General features: G+C 41.1%; 2 protein-coding genes across 2 annotated transcripts; one reads left to right on the forward strand and one right to left on the reverse strand.

The window, feature by feature from the left end:
* The first annotated feature begins 854 nt into the window (after nucleotides 1-854).
* On the forward strand, nucleotides 855-7,790 carry nop16 (NOP16 nucleolar protein homolog (yeast)). Its single transcript, XM_072662130.1, has 5 exons — nucleotides 855-1,065; nucleotides 4,083-4,188; nucleotides 4,294-4,357; nucleotides 6,505-6,611; nucleotides 6,743-7,790. The coding sequence occupies exons 1-5, from the start codon at nucleotides 968-970 to the stop codon at nucleotides 6,878-6,880; spliced, it is 513 nt and encodes a 170-aa protein (XP_072518231.1). The 5' UTR covers nucleotides 855-967; the 3' UTR covers nucleotides 6,881-7,790.
* On the reverse strand, nucleotides 7,189-16,379 carry arl10 (ADP-ribosylation factor-like 10). The gene is made up of 4 exons (XM_072662129.1): nucleotides 16,191-16,379; nucleotides 12,381-12,558; nucleotides 11,830-12,005; nucleotides 7,189-9,456 (listed from the first exon to the last, which is right to left on the reverse strand). Exons 1-4 carry the CDS (start codon nucleotides 16,323-16,325, stop codon nucleotides 9,289-9,291), a joined length of 657 nt encoding a protein of 218 aa, XP_072518230.1. The 5' UTR covers nucleotides 16,326-16,379; the 3' UTR covers nucleotides 7,189-9,288.
* Between the last annotated feature and the right edge of the window lie 7,052 nt (nucleotides 16,380-23,431).

The following is a 23,431-nucleotide window of genomic DNA, read 5'->3' on the forward strand; positions in this document are numbered from 1 at the left end:
ACTGGCGCAGCGTCTGTTGACGAACAGCGCCATCTCGTGTTACAGAGGAGGAAGCGTCCGGCTGCCTCACCTGCTTGTTTTCACTAAAGCCTCGACAGCCTCTTCTTTTTTGTCCTCGGTTACACGCACGAGCAAAACAGGAAGGGGTGTGTGCCATAAAATGTGTGCATGTGCACGCATACTATTAGCAATGTTAAATAAGTAAATAAATAAATAAATAAATAAGCATTGCTTTATATCATAAAGTTGTTTTTTCGTGTTTTAGAGACTTATTGATAAAAAAAAAACATTTTTTATTTGGTTTAAATGAATTAAAAGCAGTATATTTTATATTATATTTTAGCATATGGGCAAAAGTATTGGGACACCGACTCATTTCTGTTTTTTTTTTTCCAAAATCAAGGGTATTAAAAAAGAAGATCATCCTGCTGTCTCTACTGTCCAGGGAAGAAGGCTTTATACTAGATTTTGGAGAAGCACTGCTGTGAGGATTTGATTGCATTCAGCCCCAAGTCATCATAAAAATGTACTGGACGGAGCACCATCCATCATCCCAGAAAACACAGTTCCGCTGCTCCACAGCTCATTCCTTTGGGGGGGGGGTTATACTTGCCCCTCTAGCCCACACCTGGTTCAATAGGTTCATGTTTATCTGCTCCAGAAAGTCCTATTCTATTGGCAATACTGCTCTACAGGACATTAGACAAGCTGTGAGTCAGGAATGTGCTCAAATTAAAGTAGCTGGTTGCATTCATTAGAAGCAATGTCCACAAACATTTGGACATGTAGTGCGTCTCCCCCCCGCGGTCTCCTGTAGAGGGCGACTGTCAGGCTTGCTGACTGCTCAGCTCTGTAGAAGAAGACCGAACACATTTCCGCTGTCGTCTGAACCCAAACACAACACGTGTGTGTTACTGTTACTGTTACTGTCCTGGTTTTGTTAGCTTGCTCTTACATAGTCGCAGCGATGGGGAAACGGGGGAAACGCAATACGTTTAATTATAACACGGACCGAAAGAAGCTGAAGAAGAAGATCATGAGGAAGGAGAGGCCGACGATTGGGTGGTGAGTGCAGTCTGCTAGCTGACCGGCTAACGTTAGCGGCTCTCTGCCTGAGGTCGCTGTTTTATTAGCTAACTGAGTCAGCTGGATCAGCACAACCTCGACCTTTAAACACAGTACTGGTCCAGTGAGTTCAGTCAACACCGTGAAGAAGCTGACTGTACTGTACTGTACTGTACTGTAGAGCTGGGCGATTCCGCTGATTTACCATCGATCCTACACCAAGCAATTCTAGCCCCTAATGTGTAAAGGTAGTAACCTAATATTTAGAACCTTTAAACACAGTCCTTGTATAGAAATATTGCCAATAGAAAAGGATAGGACTATCTTATGCAGATAAACATGAGCCTATTGACACATTCTTAATGCCAGGCGTGGGCTAGAGGGGTATAAATCCCCCCAGCACTGAGCTGTGGAGCAGTGGAAGAACTGTGTTTTCTGGAATGATGGCTGGTGCTCCATCCAGTACTTTTAGGATGAGGTGGGGTGGTGATCATCCAACATCCTGAACTCATAAATGAATGGTCTTGTCCCTGAATGCAATCAAATTCTCATAGCAATGCCCCACAATCTAGTAGAAACAGTTACTCCACCAAAGCGTTATATAAATATATTATATGGGCTTGATTTGGGAAGAAACAATGAACAAGTATATATAAAATACTTTGCATTTGGACACCATTGAGCTGTGGAACTGTGTTCTCTGGGATGATCAATGGTGATCCCTCCAAATTCATCATTCACTGCTATTTTTCCAGTCATGTAAAGAAAATGTCAGAATATTTAGTGAGTTCAGGCACTTAATAGTACTTTATCTTAGAATTCCCTATCTATTCATATTTATAACGCTGCAGTGTCTAACATGGACGCCTCATTTCATAATAGGGATGGATGATATGGTAAAAATACTACATCAGTATTTAAAGACATTTTCAAGATATGCGGTATTTATCACGAGACATGTAATTACAAAGTAAGTACATCAATAGCGAGAGATTCTTAAAAACCACCATTCAGATCTGAACTACTGAATACAGTGATTTATATTCAACATTCAGCTCTTCATTTAATTAATCCAGTCTAATTACACTGTTGGTAAAGAAACCTGCAGTTGATCAGTGTTTATTAAGCACTGACGATATCCTTGATATGCTTAGAAATCATATTGTGCATCACAATAAGAGAATTTATCACAGTATGATACAATATCTTCATATTGCCCAGCTCTATTTCAGAGCAAACCTTTCTCAGGGAGATATTAACTATGTCAGTCACTATCTAGATCACTATATAAAAAACTTTATTTATTTTACTGTATGGAAGTTGTTTATTTTATGAGGACAGTCCCATTGAAAGCCCCATCTCTTTTATAAGAGAGACTAATGAAGTGAACACAACTGTAATTCTGGCCCGATTTGTAAATTTAATATAATGGTATTGTTTTCAGACGTCCTTCAAAGCGTATGAGTTGCATATTTTAGACTTAACAATAGAGCCTATTCACAAGACGCTGTGTAACACAAAGTACGCTGTTAGCTTATGGAGGAGTATTTACCTCAGACACACACAAACATCTAAGTAACTGTAGACCTTGCTCACCTCTGATAAGGTCAGCGTTAATGTTTTCCCCATTAGAAAGAAACTGGGCAAACTTGGTATCTGTGGGAGAGCTGCAAGGCAAAAACCATTGGTATCGAAGAGGAACATGAAGGCTCATCTCATATTTGCTAGAAAAACACCTTCAAGTCTTTTGGAATAATGTGCAGTGGAATGATGAACACAGGGAGAAGACAGTGTCCTGTCTTCTGGAGTAAAGCTAACATAGCATTCTACAATAAGAAATTCATACCAAGAGTTAAACGTGGTGATGATGGAGGATGGAGAATGTGGAGATGCTTTGCTGCTTCAGGGCCAGATCTCTACCTGACAGACCTGCAGGAGAATGTCTGTGATCTGAAGTTCCAGTGCAGTTGCATAAGACAGCATAAGACCATGATCTGAATCACAAGAGCAGCGTCCACCTCTGAATGGCTAAAGGTTTTGGAATGCACTATTCTGACTTGGACCCATTTGAGCCATTTCATGCTTCATGCTTCAGCAGGACCGTAAACAAGACAGTCGGTCCAAAGACCCTCCAGAATTAAAACTGTTTAAAAAATAATGGGGGAATAACTTTTTCACAAGTGCTTTTACAGGGCTTAAAAAGTTCCTTCAGTACATGAAGAGATTACCTGTTTCTGGGAAAATCGTTTTCTAAAGAGTGTGTGTGTGTGTGGTGTGTGTGTGTGACCTCACTAAAATCTAGGGAGTGCTGTCCATAGCATTTTACAGGCCTTCTGAAGCTTCAAACAAGCATAAGCTACATGTCCAAATGTTTGTGGACACCCCCTTCTGATGCATTCAGCTACTGACACATATGTGCAAATGCACATGCACAGCTTCTCAGGTCCCTGTAGAGAAATACTGCCAAAAGAATAGGACTCTCTGGAGCAGATAAACATGAATCTATTGGCCCCATGCCTAATGCCAGGTGTGGGCTATAGGGGTATAAATCCCCCCAGCACTGAGCTGTGGAGCAGTGGAAGAACTGTGTTCTCTGGAATGATGGCTGGTGCTCCATCCAGTACTCTTAGGATGAGGTGCGGTAGTTATCATCCAACATCCTGAACTCATAAATGAATGGTCTTGTCCCTGAATGCAATCAAATTCTCATAGCAATGCCCCACAATCTAGTAGAAACAGTTACTCCAACTAAAGCGGTATGTAAATATACTATATGCCCTTGATTTGGGAAGAAACTTTGAATGAGCTGGTGTACAAATACTTTTATGGACTGCTAAGTGATTGGGACATTTTGAAACTTTAAAAATGTTTAAAAATCTGCTTACCTCTTTAAACTTTCATAAAAAAATAAAAAGCCTGGAAGATGGGCCCTAAAACGGAGAAATCCCGCTGGTGTATCCAGAGGAACGCTACCCTGCTGTGACTGAGCTGTCTAACTCTCTGTGTATCTTCTAAAGTGCACAGATCCGAAAGGCCTGGGACGACAGGAAATCAGCCAAGCAAAACATGCAAGATATGGGACTGTCATTTGGAACTAAAGGGGTGCTCCCCATCAACAAGAAGGCAAGAATGACTTTTGCTTTGCTTTGAGTGTCATAAATCTGATATGTACTGTCTGGGCAAACCATTGTGCTTACCGTTGTTCTGTGTGTTTGTCTTGCATTGCAGAGCTTGAGTGAACCAGTGGAGCAAGGGGATCAAGCTGTGGTAGTGAAACCCTACGTCATTAGAGGTGTGATGTTCAAACTCACTTCAGTATCTTTGAATAGGAAGATCAGACGGTGGTGTAATCGTCAGAGCGGGCTGTGTTATGCCAGCTTTATAAGACTATGAATATTAGGCTTTTAATAACCCTAGGGACCAACTTCAAAGGGGGCTGTGTTTTAAGATTCACAACTAATGAATATGACTCATGATTAGGATGCTCACAGCAGGGTTGCTGCACAGTGTAACCAATGAGCTATGAGACCATTTACACCACAGATTAAACAGACTGTTTGTTACTGTGCCTTTAGAACCGATGTCTGTACTTGACTGGCTTACCTGTATTGTGTCTACTGGGCAAAGCTAGCTGTAGGCTAAATAAGTGGATGTATGTAAGTGTATATGCTGTCATGACCTGTCTGGGCTGATGTTGCAGCATAGTTTCCATATGTGGATTTTATGACAGACAAACTGCATTAAAATCTTACATAAAAAAAATTAACAGACCAAGAAATAGGTCCTTTACGACTTTGTCCAGGTTCTCAGGACATAGATTAAGCCTAGTCAAACACTACACAGCATTCCATTTTCCATTCATCCATGATTCAGCTTAATGTGAAATACCTGCACTATAAGACGACGACTTGTTTTTGTCTTGGGCCATTTTTTTAAGCACTCTCAACACTTGGTAACTGGTTTCCCAGAGAGGTTTTACTTCACTCTGTTCTTGATCAGCTGGTGAGGAAATGAGCAAGCTGCTTCATTGGAATGCCGATAGCATCTGTACGCCTCTAGCTGGCAGTGTAACACTGAGTGGTTTTGGAGGAATGTACAACATGATTAGAGATGCCACTGGTCCAGTGCCCTGTAATAATATCTGACACCGGTATAAACAGAAAACGCTGGATTGGGTGCCGAGAAATTCTGGTCTGATTCTTTAACAAAATCTTGTCTGAAATCATAGTGCTTGAAGTGTAATGTAAAATCAAGGGTAATAAGATAGCAGTAGCTACGAAGTACCAGATGTACGAGATTGCCGATCTCAATATGCTGTTGGTCTTTAGAGTGTTGTCAAATGGATCCACAAGACCTCTGAAAGTCCTCTTTGGTATCTGGCAACAAAACGTTAGCAGGAGATCCTTTAAATCCTGTAATTTGCAAGATGGAGCCGTCCCAGATCAGACTTCTTGTTCCAGCGCGTCTCACAGATGCTTGATTAGATTGAGATCTGGTAAATTTGGAGGCCAGGGTAACACCTTGAACTCTCCTGTGTTCCTCAAACAATTCTCAAAGAGTGTGTACTGTCCTGCTGGAAGAGCCAAATGCCATCAGGGAATAGTCAGTTCCTGCTGTGAACTGCTGTACCTGTACTATGATATTTAGATAGGTGGCATGTCTCAAATTGACAAGCATGTCAATCGACTTCTCTGGACCCTGGGTTTCCCAGGAGAACACTGCCAAGAACAACACGCTACCTCCATCAGCTTAACTTCTTCATCTGTGCACACATGCCGGACCAGATGACCTTTTTCCTGTTGTTCCAAGTTACAATGCTTGTACACAATTGTAGGGGTTTTCTTTGGTGGACAGGGGGTCCGCATGGGCACTCTGACCGGTCTACACAACTCTTTATGCAGTACATTGTCATGCACTGTGTTGATGCTTTCCTCCCATAACCATCATCAAACTTTTCCATGACTACTTGTGTCACAGTATCCCTTTACATATGTCAGGATAGCCTCTGTGTCTCTGTCGACAATCTGTAGTTTGTCCCTCCTTGGACTTCTGTCGGTAGGTACTTGCCACTGCTTACTGGGAACACTCTCCAAGCCTTGTCAATTGGTGATTAGCTTAGGTCTTCACACCTGCCCATTTCTCCAACATGCAACACATGGGCACTGTTCAGTCTGTGACTGGTCATAGGATTTGAGCTCATCAGTGGATGTAAACACAGGAATTAGTATTTTTCCCTACCCTTTCAAATAGTCGGAATTAAACAATGTGGTGGTTTTGTACAACAATGGCTGTGTATTTCTCCTGTAGGGTAGGAGCAGTTTGCACATGGTGCTTTAATTCATTGAGTTAAACAGTACATGCCTTCTCTAATCATGCTGAGGTCAACTGACCGATGCTACCATAAACTTACCATTTCTGATTCTTCTTGCTTGTTTACAGAAATGGAGACGGTGGCCAGCCTTCGAGCAGAGACCAAAACGACATGCTCCAATGATCTGACAGAATTTGTGCAGTACATGATCAGGGAACACAACGAGAACTACAAGGTGAGAGAGTGTGTCCTAGTTACGCTGATCCCTCTGTTAGCCCTGTACGTGCTAGAATGCCACAAGCTTTCGTTAAGACCTCCATAGCCTGAAGCATGGCTGTACATAATAATAGATTGATGCCCTTGCAGGCCATGGCGAGGGATGAGAAGAATTACTATCAACACACGCCGAAACAAATCAAGCGGAAAGTGGACTTATACAAGCGCAGTCACCCCCAGGACTACGCAGCCTTTATTGCATCTTTGCAAGCGGAGAAGACATCTTGAGAGCTGTTGGAATGATGGACGGGAGGGACGGCACCCCGAATGCTTCTAATAACCTGCAGGTTGTTGGAGTGGAGTCCGATGTGCATATGTGTACAAGATATTATGCATAGTCACTGTTGCTGGAACACCTTGTTGGGAAAAATCCTTTTACTGGAAGTTAATATAATAGATTTTTATTCCAGGTCATTTAGGAATATTTCTCATGAAATTGACACAATGTAAAGAACAACCAGATTCAAACTATGTTAAAGTGAAAAACATCTTTTGAGCAACAGCAGCAAAATAGAAACTGATCCTTGATATGGTCCTTTTAACAAAATCACATGAATACTTTATTACAGATGCTGCAGCAAACATCATTTAGGACAGACATACTGGGTATTGTTATACAGTTCAAGACAAGTGGATAGCTGTAATATACATACTTCTGTGTGTTTTTATTGTGGCTTAATATGCTGAATTATTTTCATTGTGGTTGGAGGGTAGAACGCACCACTGCAGTTGAGCGAGTTCACATTGGGTCACAGGGTTTGTAAGACTGCATTGTTCAGGCAGATGCTGATCCAAATGGATTAGGCCTACCTTATATAACTGAACAATTCTGTTGCAAATACTTTCATCCCTTAAACACCCAGTTTGTTGTTCCTTTTTTTTCATTTTTTCTTTTTTTTAGAAAACAATGAAAACTGATTTTTCTAAGCATCATTTTGTACAAACGCATTTCGTAAAAGCATTTCTCCAACCAGCTCCAAGACAAAGGAAAAAAATATTCCTACAGTAATTAGTTATAGGAAACTGTGTCCAAATGTCTAAAACAGAGACGTGTACCACTTTTGCTTGTCTTTCATACCTGTTATTAAACCCTTCTCAATTGGCAAGCATGTATTTCAATAAAAAATGTGTTCTCCCAGCTTTTACTTGGTTTTAATTGGTTGTGATTCATGCCTGGGGCACGCTGCACCTCTAGCTGAATTTCAGCCTATCGCTCTTTAAATGTTTGCAACAAGCGTCATGTTCATGGCCATAAAACTCCCAGGCAAAAGATCATTATGCTTTTTTTGCGTTTTCCATACTTTCCATACACTTGAAAATAAAGGTGCTGCCATAGAAGAACCATGTTTGTAATAGTGCAGTGTGTAGAACCACATCACATCAGTTTGAAAGGTTCTTTACTGGGGCTCTGAGTGGTCCAGTGGACTGAGGCGCTGCCCCTATTATCCAAGGATCACTGGTTGGAATCTGAAGTCAATGAAAGTGCAATTGACTTGGCTGTTTCAGATGTGGGTTGTGATGTTGGTCAGCACAGGCATCTGTAGTATTAATAAATAAAAAAAAGAAAAGAAAAAAGGCCTGGCTTCCTAGTGTTGGGGGCAATTCTAGTGATAGGGGTAGTAAATGGGGTTACATTATTATTATTATTTTTAAATAAATAAAAAAAATTCACATGCCTGTTTTACAGACCGGCTCTCCCATGGCTTCTATACCACAGAAAAACAAAGAAGCTCTACAACAGCATCTTCATTTTCAAGCGTTCACAGAATAATCTGGCCTGCAGCTTAATTTTGGCACCGGTACGTCTTTGTAGCCTAGAACGTCATGTTTAAATTTCACACAACTAAGACTAAAGACAAAACTCTATCTAGGAAGCAGTAAACTTGCTGTCGTTAATAAAGTAGACAGACTCCTGGTGATTATTTGAACAACGGTTCACATTCTCATATGTGTCTTTGTTCCTGGATGTCAGTAGCACTGTCCTTGTAGCACATGAAATGGTAAACAATCAGTCCGTACTGATTATACAGTAAAGGGGTCTGTTATTTGTACAACTGTGCAACTTGTTCACATTGAGATGGAGATGAGTTAAAGATGTTTGAGGTATCGACTGTTGGCTACAACTCAACTCAGTGCAGCATGCTTGATACGACCCTAAGCATTCAAACGAGGACCAGAAAACATGAAACGCTGCCAGGTTAACAGAACTACAAACATGCATGGATGACGTTCAGTAGTACAATCTAAAAATGCGAACATTCGTCACAGTCATTGAAGTAGGCGAAACGAAGCTGTAACAAACCTCCTGCAAACTCAAGAACCTATGTGGAGATGGAGGCATCGTACCTCCGATTACACAGACTACAATCATTTATGACAACAGAACATAAACCACTGCGTACAGTAAGTGGTGTCATGGATGCTACTCTTATCTGCATTGCAGCGTTGACTTAGCAACACAGCGAGTGTTTGCACACCAACACTCCTTTCGATTGCGTTGTGCTTTTATCGTGTTTTTTTTCCTTACTAAGTTGGCCTTGGGAGAGTCTTTATCGTCATCATTATCTCAGACTTCCTCTCGGATAACGATCCTTTTCTCGTTACTTACACACTCTAGGCTTGCTCGTACCCTGACCTCATGCCAGTTTCAATAAGAGGTCCTGAAGGCTCTGGAGGCTGCAGGCCGCCGTGGCTCCCACAGAGCCCAGCTGTAGAGACAGGAGGAAGAGCTTCCTCTGATCCGCCACAGAGCCCAGAGAGAGAGCGTCACGCAGTTCAGGCACGCTAACAGCATTTGGCTTGTCCTGAAAGGAAACATGATGAGTGCCTTGCCTCAAAACAATGAGCGGTGCACAGTGTAACAAAGAGACTTGGGTTACATTCAAGCTGGGCCTTCTTAATCTGTACTTCACTGACGTATACTTACACTGCACCGAGTTGCCTGTTTATCAAGTATGTCCAAATACTGGTGCACACCCCTCCTAAGGAATGCATTTAGCTACTTTAAGTTGCACCCTTTGCTGACACAGATGCACACACACAGCTTGTCTAGTTCCTGTAAGGACATATTGCCAAAGAATAGGACTCTCTGGAGCAGATAAACATGAACCTATTGGCACCATGCCATGCCCCCAACCCCACACTGAGCTGTGGAGCAATGGAACTGTGTTTTCTGGAATGATGGCTGGTGCTCCATCCAAAACTTCGGAATGCGATGAGGTGGGGTGGTGATCATCCAACAACCTGACCTCACTAATGCTCTTGTCGCTGAATGCAATCAAATTCTCACAGCAACGCTTCAAAATCTAGTAGAATGCCTTCCCTGGAAAGTATAGACAGCTACTCCAACAAAAGCAGAATAAACTCTTTTTAATACACTTGATTTCGGAAGAGATCGGAGCAGATGTCCCAATACTTTTGTCCATACAGTGTACATCTATTCTATACCCGTTTGGCTGAAATTACCTCAAGTAGATCTTTCTCATAACCGTCTACCAGTCTCCGGGATTGACTGGGAAAAAAGATTTCTCCACTCTTCCATGCAGAATTCGTTCAGCTGTGCTGTTTGAAGGGCTTCTTGCACACACTGGCCATTTCAAATCACCCAAGGCATTTCAATAGGATTAAGATCCGGGCTTCAACTTGGTCATTTCAGAATTCTCCATTTCCTTCTTTTCAGCCATTGCTTGGTCGATTTACTGGAACGTTTTGGGTATTGTCATTTAGTCTATATCCGCTTCAGCTTCAGTTTTTGGACAAATGTTCTCACATTGTCCTCAAGCACCCTCTGATACGATAAAGAATTTATACTGGATTTTATGATGGAGAGCTTTCCAGGTCCTGCTGTAGCAATGCAGTCCCAAACCATGACATATCCACCACCATGCTTCACAGCTGGTATGAGGTTCTTGTGCTGAAATACTGTGTTTGGTTTGTGCCAAATGTAACTTTTGCATTCATGTGTCCAATGCTCCTTGTTTCAGAAGTCCTGGTCTTTGCCTAGGTGTTCTATAGCAAGCATCAGTCTTTCTCTGATGTTTTTTTATTATTTTACAGCAAAGCTTTCCTCCTTGCACACCTTCCATGTGCAAAATCCAATTTTTGCAGTCTTTTTTCTGATGGTAGATGCTGTACTTTGACACCAACTGTGGCAAGAGCTTGTAGGGATCTTCTTTATGCATTTTGGGCTTTGTTCTTTAGCTGAACTTGGCCAGCCCTGTTATTGTTTAAATGTTTACGTTTTCCCCACTCTTCCATGCAGAATTCTTTCAGCTATGATGTTTGAAGGGATTTCGCATGCACTGGCCATTTCAAATCACCCAAGGCATCTCAATAGGATTAAGATCTGGGCTTCAACTTGGCCATTCAAGAATTCTCCATTTCTTTCTTTATGCATTTTGGGCTCCGTTCTTGGGCTGAACTTGGCCGGCCCTGTTGTTATTTTAAATGTTCTCCACTTGTAAATTATTTTGCAGACAGTGGAACGGCTGATTTCTAATTGTTCTGACATCTTTTTAAACCCCTTTTCCAGACTCAAATGCATCTACAACCTTCTTCCTGAAAGCCCCAGAGAGTTATTTGAGAGGAAACCAGGTTTAAATAGGACAGGTTCTTCTGAAATCCTCTCTAACCATGTTCTAATCATCTGCAGCTGGTTCTAATTGTAGGCATTTAGGCATAGTAATAAATATGGGGGTGTCATAACATTTTGTTCACAAAAAAATGGCATTAACATTTTACTAAGAATCATTTCACAAATGAATATCAAATCTCCATGTTTTAATGTGTTAAAGATGTACGTGTCCTTTGTAAGTCTGAAATTACTGACTGTATTCCACTTGATGCCATACAATGTATCAGCAAATGATCAGCAACACTGTCCAACAGTGGAGGAGAGAGTAATAATCACTCTGTTCACAGTAGTGACACAAAACTGATAGTGGCGTCACTGTAGCACTGTTCCAGGCATATGTAGTCCAAATCTCAATCTCCCAATGAATCAGCGTTCCAAGATATGTACATGAAAAGTACTGGACATTGAGATTAGTCTGCACTTGCCATATCAGTGCATGCTTACTAACATAAGATACAACGAGAGACAAGCTAGGTGTGGTTACTAAGTGCACCAATAAGGGCTTATGAGAGCAATTATGAAGATTGTAAGGGGTCTTGATCACCTGTTTGTTTCCCAGGATTACCACTGGGAGCTGTGTGTCGACCCTGAGCAAACGGTGGAGCTCATCCTTAGCCACTGGGAGTCGGCTTCTGTCTGAAGAGTCCACCACATACACCAAGATGTGTGTTCTCCTCAGGAAATCTGCCCAGTACACACGCAAGTCCTCGCCTCCTCCAACTGCCATGAAAAACAAGAGAGTGACCCAGTTTAGGGTTGCAACGATCTCCCATTAACTACGACTACATCCCAATCTCAGGTTTATCTGTGTCTGAGTAACTGGCCCTTTTAACATTTGCTCTGTAAACAAACAAGTTTGAAATCAGCAAAAGAGCAAGAGAACAAGAGCTGTCTGTTTTCACACACCAAATACAACTAAGGGGCATTGCTCTGTGCCTTGCAAAAATAGAACGGCTGAAGTATGAAGTGGTCTTTGATAGCAGTATGTGAGACTCTGGTGCCTCTGGGCAAAGGCAGCTAAATTGATTCCTTCATAACTAATGAGAGTCTGAGGACAGCGCATATATACATGTGTATCTGATTTCTGATGCATACTCTCCAAGAAATCCAGCTGGCAGGCCGGCGTGTGGAGTCGGATGAAGTTGAAGCCGCGGGTGGGTTTGCAGCGTCTCTTGCAGCTAGCTGCTCCGCTCAGCCCCTGCAGGACACTGCTCTTGCCAGCTCCGTCCAAACCCAGGACTAAAACCTGCCTCTCCCTCTGCTCCTCTTCCTCCTAATACCGCAACACAGTCACACAAGAAAGGGTACAAGTGAAAAGAAAGTTACTACTAATAATAATGATGGAGCCCTTAGAGACTGCCATTATCATTGGCAGTGAAAGCGGTGCATCGTTCAATATTAATTACAGGTCATTTAAAGCTCATTGAAAAAAGTGGGGGAAACCTGTTGACGAACCGAATCAAAAACACACCAATCCTGATCACTTTCATATGTGGTATTGAAATCCGACACACATCCAATCCACAGCAATGCGACTCAGACTGAACAGCCACGTCAGAATTCTTTGCCCCCCCCCCCCCCGCCTCCTCGCTTTCATGATTACTCACTGAATTTGCAGCCGGTTAACATTAAGTAGTTGGTGTTACTGTTGACTCCACTCTGATTGTTTACATCTGGACTGACAGGTCACGTGAAGCATAACACTCATCTTTTGCGCTCAGTTTAGGAGCATGAACTGTTTAGACAAATGTCAGACTGGTCCCGTACACTAAGGTGCAGCCACTACGATCCGAGTGTCGGCGGCTCCAATCCTGGGCCATGCAGCCAGAATCAGAGAGAGCACAATCAGCCTTGCTCTCTCACAGGTGGGTGGATGGCAATTCCTTCCCACAGGGCTGTTGCGCAATGTTGTGCACTTTGGAGCTGAGATACAGCAGGGTCCCACCTCAAACATATGACACAGATATCCCCACACTCTACAATCAGACCAATCACTGAAGGAAACGGGTAGGTGTAACGTGATGCATAGGCATCCACTGCCACATTTGCAAAGTTTATCAGCAATGAGTGGCAGCTAGCATTCCCATGTGCTCCATACAAGAGCAGTGAATAAGACCCACACGGGTGCAGATATGGCTGAGCTGTTAAAGAATGCAGCAGAGGAACGGCAGATCTCTAAGAAAGATTTAGTGTTAGTGACTGATAACACTTAAACATGGTTGTTGCTGCGGAACTGGGTAAATTCCTCCCCCTTCCTGTGTAATGCTACGCCCACACCTTAACATGGCCTCTCAGCTTTGTTGTTGTCCACTGGGTTAAGGTGTTTTTCCACCGCAGCCCCACTACAAAATTCTCCAGCTGACTTGCCACTTTGCTTGCATTTGTTTTATTAATTAAAATGATCAGAAGTAAATGAATTATGAATCATTACAATCTTTACTTTTCCTTAACAGCACCTAGTGGAGTCACACAGTGAGAATCATTATATAATCAGGTGGTGTATAGAGACTTACGCCCCTATCACCTCCAAAAAATATAAATAAATCTTTACCATGTGGGGTAAAAAAACTGTCCGATGGAAAAAGTCAAAACTATGGAGTTGAAAGCAGTCATTAGATGTAAATCCAGGTAAATCAAATACATTTCCTATGTTGTTACACAGGAATACTGCAAGCAAGACACTCTTGATTTCTAAGTGCTAGTGCTACGCCATAATTTAAACACAGTCCACTGCATGGTACGTGGTAAGCTGTTTACAAAGAAAAAAAAATTAAGCTGTATAGCATTACCAAGTAAAGTTGGGATTTGCAGGGTATTGTGGGAACTGTAGTAGATCTAGGAGCATCACTACAGTAACTTTAGTCTCGCTGTTTCCCTTCCTTCTCTTTCTCTGGCTCTCATTCGATCAGTTGTCACCCCTTTCTTTATTCCTTGTCAGTCACTGTTCTGCTTGCAGCGGAACGGCTAAAAAACACACACCGCCATTTCTGCCTTTTCCCATTTTATGCAAAATTGTGAAATCATTGTGGATCAGGCGAGGATAGCGTATTGCCACCGGATGAGCAAGCTGTAACTGCTATGACTGTATGTTCAACATGAATGAAACCCAGCTTTAATGCATTTGCTGCATATTTCCCCTGTTGTACTGAACTCGTACCAAACCGCGAGGTCCAAATCACGGTGTGAACCCAACTGTGACTTTTGCACAGCGTTACCCTGCTACGAGGCAAAGAGTTTGGGTGCTGACTGTAGCCTCCCCCCCAAAAAAAAATCACTGGCAGTCATCTCTCAGAGAAGGAAGGGGGGAGGACAGGGCCTTTCTCCTCCCGTCACTAAGCAACACACCAGCCAGTCAGGCCCCTACATGGCTGAGTGATTAGCATTCTCCTTTGAGCATACTGAGGCACTTGATAAAGCCATGTGACCAGTAGTTTGGAAAGATTTAATGGCGGGCTTCAGCTGCTCGTGGCCTATATTGATCCTCTGAGTGCCTCGGTTTAATCTTACTTGTAAACTATAATAATTCCACTCTGGGGAGGTGACTGGATTTTCCTCTTGAGCTCCTCTCAGCATTTCGTCTACATGCTGGGGTTTTTTCAGTTCAGCCCTGCAGGGGGTTTAGGAGTCTCGATGGATGCAGATTTCTTTTAAAGCGATTTGGTGATAAGTGTTGTACAGCTCAAATTGAACTGAGATGATGTGCGACGGGGCTGCTGCTGCTGCTGCTGCTGATGATGATGATGATGATCTGCCAGAATGCTCTTCTGCAGGTGTGCACATTTCAGGAACACACAGGCACTTGTGCTGAACAACAATTACAGTACAGAAGGATCTGTGATCTGTGGCCCTATGCATCACGCAGAGCCAAGCAGTCTTGGATTAGCTTGATTGAGCAACAGCACTGGACGTATCCGAGTATCCTAGTATCCTTATTTCACAAAGTGGCACCAATTTACATACATTAACATGCATTTAATCATTTAATCGCATACATTGACCCCAATGTCTAGTTTTACTCTAAATTGACATAAATACAGAAAAAGCATCATTCCAGCCCTCCTGTATCAGCACTGCTGCTATTTGTTTATATAAGGTCTTATCAGGGTCCTACTATATTAAATGTGGTAAGGTTTATTTAAGCAAGCTACTCCACATGTAGGTCTGTTAGGTCAAGTAGTTTTTGGCCCATGTCTTATTTGTTTATATATTTCAGTGTCAATTTCTCCATTTTCTGCTAAATGAACACCCTGTCAATCACAGGCAATGTGGTAGACTTTTCTGAGCGTTATGCAGAAATTGCAACAGGTCACTTAAGCACTTTCTGCACTGTTTTACTTCCATTTCTAGATATTTCTGTTGCTGTTTTTATCCTTCCTCCTGTTTTTGCTGACCAGAGCCTATTCTCATGCTAATTTTCTCCTCGGATAAGGACCAGCTTTAAAAAATAAACCCTGACTGCAACACTTCAGTAAGTCAACCATTCATCAGACCTCTCATTTACACAGGACCTGGAAAAGCGTGTCAACTCCAGCACCCTCTACCAGCACCCTCTACCTGCACCCTCTACCTGCACCCTCTACCTGCACCCTCTACCTGCACCCTCTACCTGCACCCTCTACCAGCACCCTCTACCTGCACCCTCTACCTGCACCCTCTACCTGCACCCTCTACCAGCACCCTCTACCTGCACCCTCTACCTGCACCCTGCGAAGCTACGGAAGTTTTCTGTCATTTTCTACGCAGTTAACCTCCACCTTTCCTCCACCTTTCCTCCACCTCAGAGACTGAAACTCAGCGGCGCTGTGAGGGGGAGAGAGAGAGAGAGAGAGAGAGAGAGAGAGAGAGAGAGAGAGAGAGAGAGAGAGAGAGAGAGAGAGATTACTTCAGAAAACAAACACAACCGACCTCCTTGAACACGTAGTAGTCCTCCGGCGTCCATACTCGCCTCTTGTACAACAAATTCACGGCCACGAACAAAGCGGCTCCGACCGCGGTCACCGCGGCGGTGAGGGCGACGGAGATGTGCCGGAGCAGAACCATATGGGCCGGGCGAAGCTGAGCGGAGTGAACGCTGCTGCTGCTGCTGCTGCTGCTGCCGCCGCCGCTCGGAGCTCAGCGCCTGGTTGCCAGCACACGTGACCGCCTCGCTTGTTTTGTGTTGAGAAGCGCCCGCCTGTTTCTCCTTCCCTGATTGGTCAAAGGCAGGAGGCGGGGCGTGGCGCTCCCGCCTACTGGCTATGACTGGGATCCAAAGCCGGTGGGAGGAGGATCCGACACGATTCAGGAAAACCTGACTAAATATTTATCTAACTATTTATTAAATGTGCATAATAGTCTATAATATTTATCTAACTATTTATTAAATGTGCATAATAATCTATAATATTTATCTAACTATTTATTAAATGTGCATAATAATCTATAATATTTATCTGACTATATATTAAATGTGCATAATAGTCTATAATATTTATCTAACTATTTATTAAATGTGCATAATAGTCTATAATATTTATCTAACTATTTATTAAATGTGCATAATAATCTATAATATTTATCTGACTATATATTAAATGTGCATAATAATCTATTAGGGCTGCTGGGAAGACCGACACAGGAGCCTAATAAAGATAATTGACCCTAATAAATAATAAGGGATTTCTGTTAGCGAGCACTAGCTACTGGTATTGTTGTTTGGTTATAAGACACATTTTTTGTAAACGTAATATTTAATTTAGCTTTCTACTTCATTAAAAACATAATTTAATAAAATGACTGATATATGGGTTATGGAAGTGGCTTATTTGGTCAACTGAATGTGTCTCACTTCATGTGTGTGCAGCTAAACGTAACGTCTCAGTGTTGAATCAAGTCCAGAGCTTCAGAGTCGAATCTCAATTCCCAAACGCCAAACGCAAAGAGTCAAGGAACCGACTCTCTTTTAGGAATCGACTCCGTGTCGTGGAGAGTGGCCGGAAGTTATGCATGTGTGTGCATGGAGGGTCTTGACGAGAAAGTATGGGGTGGATTTAAAACACATAGGGGTTTAGGTGTCCAGGGAATGGTGGAGTGGTCAGAGAACAGCTTTTTGCTCAAGCAGGACTATTAGCTAGTTAATGAGGGGCCAATGTAGTGTTAGGAGTCTTGCCCAAGGACTCTTGTTGGTGTAGCTTAGCATAGTCAGACCAGGGATCGAACCCCAGTCTCCCAATGCTGTGATAGCTCACTGGCAGGTAGTGGTGTTATCTGTTGTGCCACACCAACCACTATTAGGTGTGCCTGGTAGGCCAGGTTTTGCTCCTTTCTTGGTAGTGCATGTGTTGTTACTATGGCAACCGAATGTGGAAATGGACTAAAGTCTAGACAAACAAATCTGACACAGGTGCTTGAAATCTGAACACAAGTCTGAGTTAAGAAACAGGTCTGATTTGACCCTCAGTGTGAACAAATATTTGGTGTGTGGGGATTCAGGATTCAGATTCTTCTAAACTAGGTTCATTTAGAGTCCGGATGTTAGATTTGGTTAACCAAAATGAATCTTTCAAAGCAAGATTCGTTTAGTAATGGGATGGTCTGTTCATTGATTCTTAACCAGTACCTTCAGGTTCCTTCCACTGGATGTCAGTTAAAGGACCTGCAGTTGATTAAATACCTTCATTCATTACCTGCGTAAATAGAGCCAGGAGCACTATGACCACACTGCATGCTGTTGTGAACACAGCTAGGCATAATACTGAGAAATGCCCACACACTGCAATTACTGCTTCCTCATTTTTTTTTAAGGATCTATGCTGACCACACACCCTAGAGGCCCCATGTTTAATTCTTGGCCCACTACTGCAGTAGCGAGTCACCAACAGCACGCAGACCATGCAGTATTTTTTTGCTCTGTGATTAAAGAAGAAACAGAGCCAGTCCTTTGTTATAGATATCCTTTAGATACAGCTGTAATGACTTACATACTAAAGAGCAGTCATTATCTTCATGTTTAGAAGATGAGCAGCAGGCAGCGAGCGTTATCTGCCATGCGTTTGATCAGTGTCTTCTCCTGCTCTCCAGAAAGCGAGCAAGAACTCGTAGTGTAGTTTTTGTAGACATGCTGTAATCAGCTGGGGTACTTACCTTTACAACACCAGACGCAACCTGGCCTATCTCAGGACTTGGTGCCCTATGGCATATATTATCTTTTAGAAAAATCACTAAAATTTGACTCGCATTACATATGGATTGACATGTCATTAGCATATATGGCTAGATAAAGCTTGTGTTTCCTGATAAATGTTAGCATTTAACCATCCATCCTATTACAGGAGACATCAGGAGACTATTAAAAGTATTTTTTTAAAAACTGAAAAAAATATTAATATTAATATAACTTAAATATATTATTATTCTAAATATTGCAACATTTTCTATTGTCCCCCAGTCCAAAACACAATTTCTCTCTTTGTAAAAAGTAATGGTTTGACATTATCCAAATCTCTTTGACTACACAGTTCAAATGTCCAATGTCAAGCTTACTGTTTCCACCCTGTTCCTACTTAAAATATTAGTTTCATACAAAAATAGTAGGCAGAGCACCAGGTACAGAAATATATGGTAACATTTTTAATTTATTCCTCAAAAATGTCCGTTTTGAGTTCAATATTGTTGTGATTTACGTGTATCTGTGTGTTCAGCCTACATCAGTATAGCTCCATCAGTATAGCTATAGTATAACCATTTCACACGTAAGTTAGGTAGGAAGGTTAAAGCTAAGACTGTTTGTTGAATAAAGCAGGGCATACAGGGCAGCCAATTAAAACACATATCATTTACATAGGTCAGTCTTTAAAGGCACAGTCCTAAAAAACAAAAAGACAAAAGATCTGTTTACTTCTAAGGGGTAACAAGAAGATGGATAGTCAGAAAATATCGGGGAAGTAAAATCACAGAAATTCCAATCAGTGGACCTCAGGGGAAAAAAGCCCAAATGTCGCATATGGGTCCTTTAATGTATTCAGTTCCATGGTTTACCAGCGTGTACTGCAGTTTGTAGCTAGAAACAAGAGTTTCAGCATGATGTGATCTACAGTCCATTGTTAGAAATGTTCACTATAGTAAAATTAATGGTAATTAAAAGTGTTTCGAATACAGCAGCAGATGGCCTAGATCTCATTATGTGTTTGGCAACATGCACAAATAAGGAATTCTGGGTCTAAGCTGTTTTCCTCTATGGAAAAATCTTTCCAAACAGTTTAATTTTGGCCAATTCCCACCTACTAGGTAATGTAGGTCTCCCACATTACACAATGCTACTAGACTCGGGATGACAGAGGGTCATCCTCACCCAAAGAGAATGAAGCCAGTTGTGCTCTCAGCCACGGATGGCTGTGGCACGGATGGTTCCGGGGACCAAACTCATGATAGTTGAGAATGTTTAGATGATTGTGCCACCCGAGAGCCCCCTAGCAAGTTTTGTTAAGTGTGACAGCAGCAATTATTTGTAAACAGCACTTATTTTTCCCATCTAGAGTTCCTTATGGCAATGTCACTCAGGTCAGAGGCCTACGAGACAAATAAAGACAGTGTTCAAAACCCACTCCTCCCGCAAATATGTTCCAAAGTTGAACTTTGCTTTATAGGTTTATCCTTAAGATCTGCACGTATTTAAAAGATCTATGTAGCTGCCTGTATATTATCAAATTAGAATTTCTGTCTGTGTGAGAGAGTGAGAGAGAGAGATAGAGAACGACAGTTAGAGAGAGAGGGAATGACATGGATAGAGCAGCAGTTTGAGCCGCATGTTATAGCAAGGTTATAGCACCCATGTCTCCAAGGCACATTCAACAACCAAAACTCCACCCAGTACAACAGAAACACCAGAAATAGTAGCAGTGCAATAAGCATATTTGCGTATTTCCTCCAAAACAAGCAACCGGAGACGCATTTGACTACCAACTGTAAATGCGTGTGGCTAAAATCTCATCAAGAGACACTCCAGAAACTAGACACATGAAGTGACCAGGTGTAAACTGCCTCCAAGCTACCCACATGGGTGTAATGCAGACACAAGCCTACATATTTAGATGCTAAAGATGTTTTCCAGGTTTAGTAAAGTAGTAAATCTGCTACACGTCTGACATGCAGCCTGCAGCTGGTAACAAGCTGGCAGTGTGTAGCATCATCACTGGTAGTCAGCTCAGTTTAAATGACTGTACGTCTCCTGGTCTTTCCTGAATCCCTGGCAGTTAGTGTTCTCCTGCAAGCGTGTTCAGCTGTCCAGGGAAGTTAGGACATGCTAGCCTTGACCCTCCACACAGCATTGCGTCATGGGTCCTAGCTAGTCCTAGTCCTTGTCCTAGCTAGTGTGTGAGATTTGGAAGGTGTTTCTGGTAAAATAGCTAAGAAGATTGAGTATTTAATGTGGGGCTTCTTTACGTTACTTACACTTCTCCTACACAGTGTACAGAGATTCCAGAGGTTCTGTTGGTGACACGTTAGGATGTAGTTTTTCGAAACTAAATGAATAAAAAAATATTCTAAATATTGCAGCATTTTCTATTGTCCCCCAGTCCCTTATTCAACCCCATACACAAATTCTCTCTTTGTAAAAATAATGGTTTGACATTCTCCAAATCTCTTTGACAACACAGTTCAAATGTTCAATGTTTCAACCCTGCTCCTACTCAAAATATTAGTTAGCGAACTCATGCATTATTATTTGAATTACATTGGAAGTGTTTAGTCTGTGATACAGGTATTAAATGCTACAAAAACGTTGGATTGAGTTGGAGTTCATAGAGAGAGTCAGTGTGGTGTTATCTTGGTGGGGAGTTGCCGAATGGTTTCCTGATGCTGTAGGAGTGATGAATTTGATAAGGAGACTCGCCCTTTAATTGAGTCTTTCTGGGCTGACTAACATGAGGTGTCTAACATGATATATGAGCATTATGACACACGACCTGCCTGTTAAATGTTGAAAAGCAAAAAGTACGTACACATGCCCATGTGTCTGTTTAGGGTCCCCTTTCCTGGACTTCCTGGATATCATTTACCCCACTGTTACATCACCATTTTACAATGTTACATTATTACAACCTGTCATTTATTATTTTTTTTTTTTTTCAAGCAATTCAAACTGCTTGAATGTTTTCTCAGCTCAGATAATATTACAAGGACAGAAACATTCATTTGACAGAAATTATTCATTTGAAATAATGAATAATTTAGTAAAAGTCATAAAGTTACGTTTTTATAATGAAATAAATGGGTTTATAATGAGCTAATTATAGAGAGACGAATTATAGACCTATTGTACTGTAATTGATAGTTGAGAATATTGGGAATACACATTAGCCCGAAATGTAATAAATGCAATAAAATTATGTTAAAAAAAGTTAAAGGCCCCATAAAATGTGTTTTTAATCAGATTTTAAAAATATATGTATGTATATATGTAATAATATGTAATATATATATATATATATATATATATATATATATATATATATATATATATGTAAAAGGTGTAAAAGGTGGATCAGTGAAGCTGAGTGTGTTCTCTCCTCTAACATGTCATCTCACAAAAACTTGGTAAGTACGTACAATCAGATTTGTTGTATAAACCTGAAACAGTGAAGTATAGTAATAAAGTATAGTAATAGTAATAATAATAAAAGGGATAGGTGTCCACTGTTCATCAGGATTAGGAGCTCTGGGTCATGGGTCTCTTCTACTAGCATCTCAAAGAAACCTCTGAGTTGGCAATATTCGGACAAATCATGCCATTTCTCATGTAAGCAATGGCTCAATCACATCAGCCCTACTCCCTATATAGTGCACTTCTGCACAATGTCTTTAGTAAATAGTAATGTAAACATTCAGATTATGTCAAACCTGTACATTTAAACCAATGTACAATAATGTACATAGAGAGTATGTATAGTGTGTTTATAGTATACTTTAATGTGTATATATGTTTTGTAAATATGTTTTGTATATATATAATATATATTTATATATTTGTAAATATCTGTGTTTTATCTGTATGCACCTACATTTTTCCAATCACCTTTACACCAGTGTAATGTGCCGTGACAATAAATGTGATTTTAATAGCTATATAAGACTATATAGATCTGTAGGTCTTACACACGAATAGCGGCCTAAATAGTAAACGGGAAGTCGTGAAGCACATGGCTGAATCCACTATGGCTTTCTATGTGACATGTATAATAATGCTCTGTTTGGGTGTAGAAGGGTTGTTTAGCCGGCTGCAGCCTGTGTTATTTTTTATTTATTTAGATAATTAATCAGAAAACAGTTAATTTAGTTTTAGTTTTAGTTAATTTAGTTAATTTAATTTGAAGCAGTCGTGTCCGGCACATGTCAGTGTTTTCCTTCCTGTAAAACTGTCCTTTCGACACATCAGCCTCCACTACCAGCACACAGACACTGTTCACCCTTCCTCCATCGGAGGGCGTTGTGCATTTTTAATTCAGCGGTGGAGGCGGACGCTGTTGACTTTGTTGTTTAACGGAGAATTTCTTTTGACCAGGTGTGAATGTAGTATAATAATAATAATGATGTGTTTTATTAGACGCGCCGTTTATTTTTTTTTTTTACCGCGGCTTTACAAAAAGAATCGAAAAAATTACGTTAAAAAAAAACCGCACGCAACGGTTGCTATGGCAACCAGTCAACGTCACTCGAGCTTGGTCTTGTAAAGGCGGGAAAGATGCTGACGTTTCGCAAACGCTGATATTACAAAATTAGATTACAATGTTTTTTTTTTTATTAATAAACTGTCCTGTTTAGTTGCCTGCTTATTAAATATTATACTAGTATGAAATAAAACATGGCAGAATGTTATTAAATGATATTAAATTACATAATTTAATGTAAACTGCTGTATATTATAAATTAACAAAATTGTTAGAATTTATCCACCCATCTTATCCGCTTCTTCTACCTGGAATCACTGAGTGCAAGGCAGAAAGGCTTTACAGGCCCGTAATAATGTACACATATACAAATATATTAAACATAAATACAAACGTCAGTTTTATTATCTTCATGTAAAATAATGTGAAAAAATACGAAATTAAACAGGAATGGTGTCTATAAAATAAACTTCAGAATATTGTAATTTCATGTTTAAATTC

The sequence above is a fragment of the Salminus brasiliensis genome, chromosome 18, assembly GCF_030463535.1.
Source record: "Salminus brasiliensis chromosome 18, fSalBra1.hap2, whole genome shotgun sequence".
NCBI lineage: Eukaryota > Metazoa > Chordata > Actinopteri > Characiformes > Bryconidae > Salminus > Salminus brasiliensis.

Coding starts and splice junctions, on each gene's coding strand:
- arl10 (XM_072662129.1), bottom strand. CDS start 16,325: ATGGTTCTGCTCCGGCACATCTCCGTCGCCCTCACCGCCGCGGTGACC. Junction 12,006..12,380: donor CCAGCTGGATTTCTTGGAGA/GTATGCATCAGA, acceptor TTTTCATGGCAG/TTGGAGGAGGCGAGGACTTG. Junction 9,457..11,829: donor TAATCCTGGGAAACAAACAG/GTGATCAAGACC, acceptor GTTTCCTTTCAG/GACAAGCCAAATGCTGTTAG.
- nop16 (XM_072662130.1), top strand. CDS start 968: ATGGGGAAACGGGGGAAACGCAATACGTTTAATTATAACACGGACCGA. Junction 4,189..4,293: donor TGCTCCCCATCAACAAGAAG/GCAAGAATGACT, acceptor CTTGCATTGCAG/AGCTTGAGTGAACCAGTGGA. Junction 4,358..6,504: donor GAAACCCTACGTCATTAGAG/GTGTGATGTTCA, acceptor GCTTGTTTACAG/AAATGGAGACGGTGGCCAGC.